Source organism: Panthera onca, chromosome X (assembly GCF_046562875.1).
Source record: "Panthera onca isolate mPanOnc1 chromosome X, mPanOnc1 haplotype 2, whole genome shotgun sequence".
Classification (NCBI taxonomy): Eukaryota; Metazoa; Chordata; class Mammalia; order Carnivora; family Felidae; genus Panthera; species Panthera onca.
The window spans coordinates 25,257,524-25,268,722 of NC_138357.1; the positions used below are offsets into that span (position 1 = coordinate 25,257,524).

Here is an 11,199-nt window from a genome sequence, read left to right on the forward strand (position 1 = left end):
TGAAACCCCTCTTTAAGCCCCCTTAATGCCAAATGTGGGTGGAGGTTCAGCTTACCTCAAGACCACATTGACACTACCCCTGTAGGGGAATCAGAATTTAGTATGTGTTTCTGCCATATTGAGAACAGAAAATAAACTCCCCATTCTCCCCCACTGAAACAGTGAGGAGGGGAAAGGTGAGGTGGTTTCCTGTTAGTGTTTGGGTGGATTAGGGTGAGTATTGCCAAAAAGGTTTTCTATTGTAAGGCCTCCCTTTCTCTGATGCTTTGCCTACAGGAAATGGGTTTTTCTTGGAGCTTTTATTATCTGTGCCTGTTGAAGGTTCTGAGTTGGAGTTTCTGCAACTGTCTGGCGTATATGGGACACAATAAGGAAACTCAGGCAACTCACCACCCTGTCTTTCCTCCAATTCTGAGATCCTTAGTCCTTCCCACTTCTTTCCACCTTTGAGAGACTTCATTTATTTTGTTGTGCTATGTCCAGGTGTTTGTTTGTTTGTTTGTTTAGTTCTAAGAGTGAGGACCTGGAAGGAATAGCAATGTTCTATCTTTTCCAGAACTGGAAGTCTCTCTTCCTGTATCTCTGTGATGTTTTAGACAGTTATAATACCCATCCTCCTTACTTCATGCAGACATAATATGGGCATTGCGTTATGACTTGGAGGATGATATGAGCTGTGTAAGAGGTTGCCTCTCTGTCTGTGGTACCATATTCCCCACAGCATACAAAGCCCTCTCCTTGTTTTTGTGAATCCTGGGTAATGGGTATTCTTTAATAAAACATGGGAAGAAGATACAGCACATTTCTTTGTTTTTCTAAACCAGGTTGCCTATGAGTAGGAATTGCACACATCTGGCTGTTAAAAAGTCTAATATCAGTAATTCCAAGGATTTTTTCCCCCCTTTTATGGGATATTACTAGATTTTGATGTTTACTTGGTCCTGAAAAAAAAGAAGATGGATGTAGTCCATCAGCAGGCTCCGGGCTCTGAGCTGACAGCACAGAGCCCGATGCGGGACTCGAACTCACAAACCGTGAGAGCGGTAAATATATATTTATAAATGGTAAATATATACAAATGAGATATATTTTTTTACATATGAGGTATATATATTTATAAACTGGGTAAATATATATATATATTTATATATCAAGTAAATATATATTTATATATTATGATATAAATAGATATATATTGATACATGAGGTAAATTTATGTATACTTATATATATGAAGTAAATAAATATATATTTATATATGAAGTAAATAAATGTATATTTATTTATTTTTTTTTTTTATTTATTTTTTTTTTTTATTTATTTTTGGGACAGAGAGAGACAGAGCATGAACGGGGGAGGGGCAGAGAGAGAGGGAGACACAGAATCGGAAACAGGCTCCAGGCTCCGAGCCATCAGCCCAGAGCCTGACGCGGGGCTCGAACTCACGGACCGCGAGATCGTGACCCGGCTGAAGTCGGACGCTTAACCGACTGCGCCACCCAGGCGCCCCAATAAATGTATATTTATATACACGAGGTAAATATATATTTTTTTTATCTATCAGGTAAATATATATATTTTTATATACATGAGGTAAAGATATATATTTTTATACATATGAGGTAAAGATATATATTTATATATATGAGGTAAATATACATATATTTATATATGAGGTAAATTTATATTTATATAAACAGGGTAAATATTTACATTTATGTCTATATGAGGTGAATATATATACTTACACACATGAGGTAATATATACATTTATATATGGTAAATATATACACATGAGGTAAATATATACATTTATATATATATGAGGTATATATATTTCCATATATTTATATATATGAGGTAATATATATTTATATATGGTAAATATATACACATGAGTTAAATATATATATTTTTATATATATAAGGTATATATACATTTCTATACATGAGGTAATATATAAATATAGTTATGTATGAGGTAAATATATAAACTATATATGACATAAATATATATATATTTACACATGTGGTATATATATTTACATTTGTATACACAATGTAAATATATATATTTATGTATATGAGGTAAATATATATATATATATTTATATACGGGATAAATATTTGTATATTTATATGCCGAGGTAAATATATATATTTTTTTATATATGAAGTAAATATGTATATTTTATGAGGTAAATACATATATATTTTTTATATGAGGTAGATATATATATATATATTTTGTTTGTTTTTTGTTTTGTTTAATTTTTTAATGTTTATTTATTTATTTATTTTTAAATATGAAATTTATTTTCAAATTGGTTTCCATACAACACCCAGTGCTCATACCAAAAGGTGTCCTCCTCAATACCCATCACCCACCCCCCCTTCCACCCCCCATCAATCCTAAACATATATATTTTTATATATATGAGGTAAATATGTATATAGTTATATATATGAAGTAAATATACATATATTTATATATGAGGTAATTATATATTTATATAAATGAGGTATATATTTATATTTACATCTATATGAGGTAAATATACATATTTTTATATATATGAGGTTATATATATTTATACATGGTAAATATATATATATAGGGTAAAGATATATATACATATTTATATGAGGTAAATATTTATATATATATGTAAACAAGATAAATATATGCATATATTTTTATATATATGAAGTAAATATACATATATTTATATGAGGTAATTATATATTTACATAAATGAGGTAAATATATGTATTTACATCTGTATGAGGTAAAGAAAAATATTTATATATATATGAGGTAAATATATATATTTATATACGGGAAATATGTATATATATGAAGTGTATATATTTTTTATATGTATGAGGTAAATACATACCTTATATGTATGAGGTATATTTATATACATGGGGTAAATATATATATATTTATATATGAGGTTAATATATATAAGTATAGAAGGTAAATATATGTATATATTTATACATATGAGGTAAATATATATTTATACATATGAGGTAAATATATATTTTTATATATGAGGTAAATATATTTTTTATACATACAAGCGAAGATATACATATGAGGTAAATATACATATATTTATATATGAGGTAATTATATATTTACATAAATGAAGTTAATATTTATATTTACATTTATATGAGGTAAATGTACATATTTATATGTATATGAGGTTATATATATATATACATAGTAAATATATATAGATGAGGTATATCTATTTTTATATATTTGAGATAAATATATGTAGGGGGTAACTATATATATATTTTTATATAAGGTAAATGTATATGTATATATACAGGGTAAATATATGTATATATTTTTATATAGTTGAAGTAAATATATATATATTTATATATGAGGTAATTATATATTAATATAAATGAGGTAAATGTATTTATTTACATCTATATGAGGTAAAGATACATACTTATATAGATGATCTATATGAGGTAAAGATACATATTTATCTATATATGATGTAAATATATATATTTATATATGGCAAATACACATATATATGAGCTATATATATTTTTTATATATGTGAGGTAAATATATATATTTATGCACATGGGGTAAATATACATATATTTATATATGAGGTAAATATATATTTATGTATTCATGGTAAATATGTGTATATTTTTATATATATGAGGGAAATATATATATTTATATATGAAGTAATTATATATTTATATAGATGAGATAAATATATATTCATATACGAGGTAAATATATATTTATATATACATGAGATAAATATATGTTTATATATGAGATATATATAAGTCAAATATATATATATCTGAGGTAAATATATATTTATATAAATGAGGTAAATATATTTACATCTATGAGGTAAAGGTACATATTTATATATATGAGGTATATATATTTACATATGAGGTAAATATATATGTGTTTATCTTTATATATGAGGTAAATATGTACACTTATATAAATGAGGTAAATATACATATTTTTAATATGAGGTAAATATATATAGCGGATAGTGCAAACTGTTTACGGTAACTGAAGAGGAGCTGAGAGAGAAGTGGCTGCAATACGAACCTAAGTACGCAGGGTCCCCCTGTAGCTACCAAACACTCACATTCCCTCACTAAATTCAATCGCAGCCAAGCGTCTCTCGGGATTGCAGCAAGTGCACATTCGTTTCTTCGTGCAGACAATTGTCTCGGCTCCTTCTAGCCTCGTGGTGGCCTATATTTTAGATTTCAAATTTTATTTAAGTAAGGATTTTAAGAAGGCCGGTTGGCTGCTGCTCTGAGAGCGGTGAAGTATCCGGTGTCATTTAGTGGAGGTCCGGACAGGCGCACCGGACAGCTTGGGGATCTTGGAGCGCAGGTCCCCAGTACAGCCCCGGCCCCACGGGTCCATCCTCCTCCCCCGCACCGAGAGCGGTCCCTCCCACTGCGCCTGCTTGCTCCTTGCCCACGCCTCCCGCTGCCTCCGCCCCCTCACAAGGGGCCCCCCTGCGTGGTCCCAGCCGGCGCTCGCTTCGCCGCCGCCCCGCCAGCCGCACTTCCCGCCCTCGCCTAGATCCACGCCTCAGTTGCCTCACTAGGTCGGCGCTCCGCTCCCGTGGGTCCGCGCTCCTCGCCTCCTTTCCCGCCCTCGCGTTCTGGACTCGGTAGGCTCCACGCCCTGCGATCGCACCCGCCTCTTGGCCCCTGAGAGCACGCGCTCCCCGCTGACGCGGAGGCGCCGCTGTCCCCGCCGCCGCCACGGCCAACACGGGTCCCTCGCGCCGCGGCCGCCGCGGCCGCCGCCGCCGCCGCCGCCGCCGCGCCGCCGATGCCACTGCCACCGCCGCCGATGCCACTGCCGCCGCCGATGCCACTGCCGCCGCCGCCGCCGCGGCCACTCGCCCGCCGCCCACCATGGCCCCGCAGCAAACAGGTAGCAGGAAGCGGAAAGCGCCCGCCGAGAGCTCGTCGTCTCAGGGCTCGGCGGCGGACGCAGAGGGGCCGCTGCTGCCTAAGAAGCAGAAGCGGCCGGCGACGCGGCGCTCGCTGGTGCACTACCTCAAGGACCGCGAGGTGGGCGCTCTGGGCGGCGCCTGGCTGTCGGGCTCGAAGGGCGAATTGCCCGGCTACGCGGTGCAGAAGCTGCCCGAACTCTTGAGGGAGCGCGAGCTGGCCCTGGGCACCCTCAACAAGGTGTTCGCGTCGCAGTGGCTGAACGCCAGGCAGGTCGTGTGCGGCACCAAATGTAACACCCTCTTCGTGGTGGACGTGCACTCGGGGCAAATCACGCGCATCCCCCTGATGCGGGACCGGGGGCCCTGGCTGGCCCGGGCCCAGCCGAGCTGCGGCATCCACGCCATCGAGCTGAGTCCCTCCAAGACGCTTCTGGCCACCGGGGGAGAGAATCCCAACAGCCTGGCCGTCTACCAGCTGCCCACCCTGGACCCCGTGTGCCTGGGCGACCGCCACGGCCATAAGGACTGGATCTTCACCATCGCCTGGATGAGCGATACAGTGGTTGTGAGCGGCTCCCGCGACGGCACTGTGGCTCTGTGGCAGATGGACCCCGACATGTTCAATGGCAGCATCTCCTGGCAGAATGACGCGGGGCTTCCTGTGTACACCCACATCCGTCCTAGGGACATGGAGACCATCCCCAGGTCCAGCACCAGCCCCACTAACCACAAGGTGCGGGCCTTGGCCTTCAGCGGCAAGAACCAGGAGCTGGGAGCCGTGTCCCTGGACGGCTACTTCCACCTGTGGAAAGCCCGGAGCACTCTGTCTAGGCTGCTGTCCATCAGGCTCCCCTACTGCCGTGACAACGTGTGCCTGACCTACTGCGAAGAGTTGTCCCTGTACGCGGTGGGCTCTCAGTCCCATGTCTCCTTCCTAGATCCGCGCCAGGGTCACCAAAACATCAGACCCCTGTGCTCCCGAGACGGCGGCATGGGCGTGCGCTCGCTGAGTTTCTACCAATACATCATCACCGTGGGCACGGGCCATGGCTCCCTGCTCTTTTATGACATCCGTGCCCAGAAGTTCCTGGAGGAGAGGGCGTCGGGCAGCCCAGACTCCTGTCCTGGGCCCTCAGGAAGGAAGCTCAAGCTCACCTGTGGCAGAGGCTGGCTCAACCACGATGACCTGTGGGTGAACTACTTTGGTCGTATAGATGATTTCCCCAACGCGCTCTACACCCACTGCTACAACTGGCCTGAGATGAAGCTCTTCGTGGCTGGAGGGCCTCTCCCTTCAGGCCTCCACGGGAACTACGCAGGCCTCTGGAGCTAAAGATGGCCAATGTATTCTCAAAGTGCCCAGATTTACTTTCCAGTCCCCTCTCACTTTCTTTTTCACGCTGTGTTTTGTGCTTTTTAACTCAGTGTGGCATTTGTCTTCCAGGTTGAAAGTGCCAAATTTGCCTGTCCTTAGTGTATGAGAGAGAGAGAGGTGTCCTTCAGGCAATCAAAACTTGGCTTTAATACCCTTTTACACCTTTGCAAACCATCTTTTTGAATTCACATTACAAAGAGTTTTGGCTAAGTCTTAGTTGTCTTTTTTGAGTTACATATTCTTTTTTTTTTAATGTTTATTTATTTTTGACAGAGAGAGAGAGACAGAGCATGAGCGGGGGAGGGGCAGAGAGAGAGAGGGAGACACAATGTGAAGTAGGGTCCAGGCTCTGAGCTGTCAGCACAGAGCCGGATGCTGGACTCCAACTCACAGTCCGTGAGACCATGACATGAGCCGAAGTCAGACGCTCAACCGACTGAGCCACCCAGGTGCCCCAACATATTCTCTCTTTTTAATGCTATGCAGTCATGGTTTGAGTTCTGTGTATTTTCCTTTTCTTTGTTTTCCATTGTCAGTATTGCAACTATACTGTGTTTAGTTATTTTTCATTGCAGATAGATGGTATATTAAGAACATGCTTAAAAACAGGGTTTCTAATCTGTTCTGGAAAGTTAGCAATCGTTTTATAAAGCATTGTTGCAATTGGAAAATATATTCCAAATTCTACATTATCAACTTTGGAAACATTCCATTTGCAAATTGTAATCGTAGGTGTTTATAGTTTCTAAGTTGTTGTTGCTAAACATACTTTTTAGAAAATTTTTCTCCTTAAAAAAAAAAAAAAGTCATAGAATCTTGTCTTTTTACCAAAATCTCAGTTTGTCATAACACTTTAAGAATGCAAGGGTTTTATTGGTTGAATGTTCAGAATTACTCTGAAAACCCAATTGATCTTTTTCTCCTTCAATCCTTATTTAATTTTTAATGACCTGTTGTTAAATAAATAAACAAATGTGTATTTTTTCACTTCTTGCCTTAGTACTATCAAAATTTGTGAATTTATTTGAATGCTTGTTGTTTAAAGAACTTGCACAGAGTTGAAGTGCCACCATTCAACGCAGGGATTCTAAGTATAAAAATGTAGAATGTATGGCAGGTTGGGGAGAGTGTATACCAATCCAAGATATAGACTGGATATTTTTGCTGTTGCTGTTTTTAATACCAAATATTATATTTCATTATATTTTAAATTTTCTAATTCTGCTGAATAGTTAACACAAGAAAAACTGTAAAGGACAAAAAAATGATCCCAGTCCCTGCTCCTTCTGAAAAAGATGCTTAAGTTTAAAGTCCAGATTAGTAAGATTTTATTTTGTGAATTTCAAAGATTCTTACCTAAAGTAGAAGAAATATATTATTAAAAAGTAGTGATGTTATAGCCCTCAATGTAATAATATACTGCTACCAAGGACACAGGAAGTTTGTTTCAAGAAGGTGGTCTGGAGATTAAAGTAAATGGGATTTGGTTGAAGAAAATTCCTTTGGGATCAGATATAAATGATATTATGTTAAGAAAAATAGTTTGTATTTTTCCATATATGAGAAACTTCCTCAAAACTGGCCAGGTTGTGCTGACCTTGGATTAGTTTTGTGGCATGTCTGTTTTTTCTTAAATGTTTTGGCACTCAGATGCTGCCTTGGTATCCGTTCACTACATGCTGTTCAGTTGCAAATCTGAACCAAGTAATATAGTGAATGGTACTAAAAATGAATTAAGAAATACAGAAAAAATAAGATTTTGTTTACATAGATTGTCTTAGGTTTATATAGTTGTTGTTATATAGCAATAAATTGTATTTGTGTGCATGTATGTGTCTCCAACTCAGTCATAACTGTTTTGAGAGCAGAGAATATAATTGTCATCTTTATATTCTCTCATTTCTCTGGTAATGCCTAACAAATCATAGGCAATCAGTAAATATTTACTGAATGAATGTATTTCCCTCTGGAGACCTAATGTTCAAGACTGTGAAAAATAAATAAATGTATAAACACATAAATAAAAGTTTACTCTTAAATAGTATGGGATCCTGTTTTGTCCCCCACCCCCCTTTTTCTTTGCCCTAATACCTTTCCCATTCAGGCCCTGTTGCTTATCTGTTCATAAACTTCTTCATATGGGATAGCAGAAGATAAAGGAAAGTGCATAAATTTTCGATGTTGCTAGAATTTAATATTTTCACTTACAAATACTTAGATTTGAAGTTTTCTTCAAAGCATTCTGTTTATTTTTTTCCCTGGAAATTAGTTTTGAAGCATCATTTTTTGTAGGAATTTGTCTTCTTACCTTACCCAAAAATAGTTATTTGCTGAAAACGTCTTTAAATGTTACCTAACAACTTCACCAAAATATTCATTGTCTGTATAGAGTGTTTTTTATAGTATTTGGTCATTATTTGGGGACATTGGAAGAACATTTTGAGAGGAAATAACACTTTTACATGAGGTGGAGTTTAAAGAAAAAATAGAACATCTCAGATTTGTTCCTGGGCTTGTCCCTTAACTTCATCATTGACTCACTCTTAACTTTCTCATAAATTAGAATATATTTTTTTGATGCTGAATCACATAACTTGCTTTTTAAAAACACTAAATAGCCTAATTATGTATGTATTTATATTATGTAGAAGTTAAATTATTTTGAAGTATTTCCTACTTCAGGGACAAAGTGATCTACAGAAGTACAATTAATTGTGTAGCTTGTGAATGAAATAATTGAAAAAGTAAAGATGCCGGAACTCCAGGAAACCCATAAATGTAGTTCACTTAAAATACACAAGGGATACATATTTTCATGTGCAAATTACCTGTTGTGGTTGTCTGAAAACATTTGTATTATAGGTTTTTATATTTATGTGTTAAAAATGTTAGTTCCATTTATCTAGCTACATATTGACATATTCCTCCTCAAATATATTGTTGACTTGAAAATTTATGTTCTTCGCCTTTACTCTTTGGATAAATTAATCTCTAATTTTTTTGAAGAGAGAAGAAAGAATTGACTAACAAAGGATATCCAGTGAAATAAATTGAGATGAGGACTCTGGAAAAAAATTTATCTGTTAAATATGCTTTAGCACTAATGATAAAATTGGATTCTCCAGAGGTTGACTTTTTTTCTGGCTATACTCAGTGTTGAACAAGTTTTCAAAATTTTTCCATTAATTACTAATTTAGAGTGATTTTACAAAATGATTCACAAAGCCCTCCCGGATGTTTTACTGACAGCTTCCTAATCTCTGCAAGTCTTAGGTAACCCAGCTGCATTAAACTTGTCACTATGTGGGCGGCTCAGGGATGCAGTTCAGTGACAACAACACGTACTGCTGTGAAAGGCTGCATAGGACACAGGTGTTTGCTTTAAGAGATGTTATTTTCAGATCTACTGATAGGGCTGCCTAAAACTATTTCCCACTACTGGCCTGCTGCAAACCCAGAGAAACATAGCTTTGAAGTGTGACATCAGCAAAAGGGCAATGTGATTACAGGAGGTTGCCATGAAACAGGCTAATCTTTAGGAAGAAGGGGTCTTTAACTGCTAGGTGTTGTTTTGCACAGGCAATGGTCTTTGCTTCATAGGCCCTTCCTCCTTTTTTTTTTTTTTTCTTTTAAACCCTGTGATATCCCAGAGTAGTATGCATTTAACTTTTTCATGCTTCCATAGTGAATGTTTTTTTTTTATTATCTTAATAGAGCAGTTATTAGATTGTAATGCAGTGAACTATGTGAGCATCTCACTACCCCCTCCGTACGCCAGTTCGAATGTGAACTCTGTCATCCCAACACCTAACACAATAAGCTGCACGTACATGGCACTGGGAAGTCCAGAGAAATTACTGATACAATGATTTATTGGCATCAATTATTTTATCAGATTAGTTGACCAGAATATTTGCAACTGTAATAAGGATTAGGTTGATGGATGAAGAATATCTTGAAACAGGCCCCATGGTAGTGATCATGGCAATTCATAGCATGGAATAATGTGGGTAGGGCAGCAGAAATTTTGATTACTTAACAGTTTCATAGAGAGATGATAGTGGATCTGGGCCAGCAAGATGAAATGGAATAATATTTTAGAATCACAAAAACCTGGGTTTGAGTCCCAGGTCTATTATTTCCTTACTGAATCACCATGGGTATGTTGCTTAACTTCTCTAAACCTGACCTTATATTACTAATTGTTCAATCCCCGGAATGTAACATGCTGTCTAATACATATAAGCCCTCTACTGATTCTAGTTCTTTTCCTCTGCAGATCCCTACTAATTCTGTTAAAGGTATATGTACTTTTTTACTTAATTATTACAGTTTTACAAGGAAATTTTTGTGTACATTGTGGAAAGTGGGACATATAAAAAAGCAAAATATAAGAAAACAAGAAAAACCTCATTTCTATCAGCCAGAGATTACTACTATTTAACAACTTAGTGTATAACTTTCCAGATTTTTTTCTTTACATAAATGTACCCATCTATGTCGTCACTACTAAAATTTTGTATAGTTTGGTTTGTAATCTTTTTTCAGGTAATGATTCCATCTTTTCATGGCAAGAAATATTCATCCTAATTAATATTCAGGATGTTTTTAATGTGTACAGGTTGAAACTCAAAATGGATGATTTGATGCACCACTCAGGAAATTGTTTTTATTACCAGAAATCATTATAATAGCATATCAGACATTTAACCCAATACAATATCCCCTCTTATCTGAGGTTTGGCTTTCTTTGGTTTCAGTTACTCACCCTCAACCACAGTCAGGAAGCAGATGATCCTCCTTCTGACTTAGTGTCAGAAGGTCAAT

At 37.3% G+C, this 11,199-nt stretch overlaps 1 protein-coding gene across 1 annotated transcript; it reads left to right on the plus strand.

Annotated features, from left to right (window-relative positions):
* The first annotated feature begins 4,785 nt into the window (after positions 1–4,785).
* LOC145713510 (DDB1- and CUL4-associated factor 12-like protein 2) lies at positions 4,786–6,639 on the plus strand. The gene has a single exon (XM_081792352.1). It carries the CDS (start codon positions 4,957–4,959, stop codon positions 6,328–6,330), a length of 1,374 nt encoding a protein of 457 aa, XP_081648478.1. The 5' UTR covers positions 4,786–4,956; the 3' UTR covers positions 6,331–6,639.
* Positions 6,640–11,199: the final 4,560 nt, after the last annotated feature.

Bases quoted from the DNA above. Each gene is read 5' to 3' on its own strand.
- LOC145713510 (XM_081792352.1), top strand. From the start codon at position 4,957: ATGGCCCCGCAGCAAACAGGTAGCAGGAAGCGGAAAGCGCCCGCCGAG.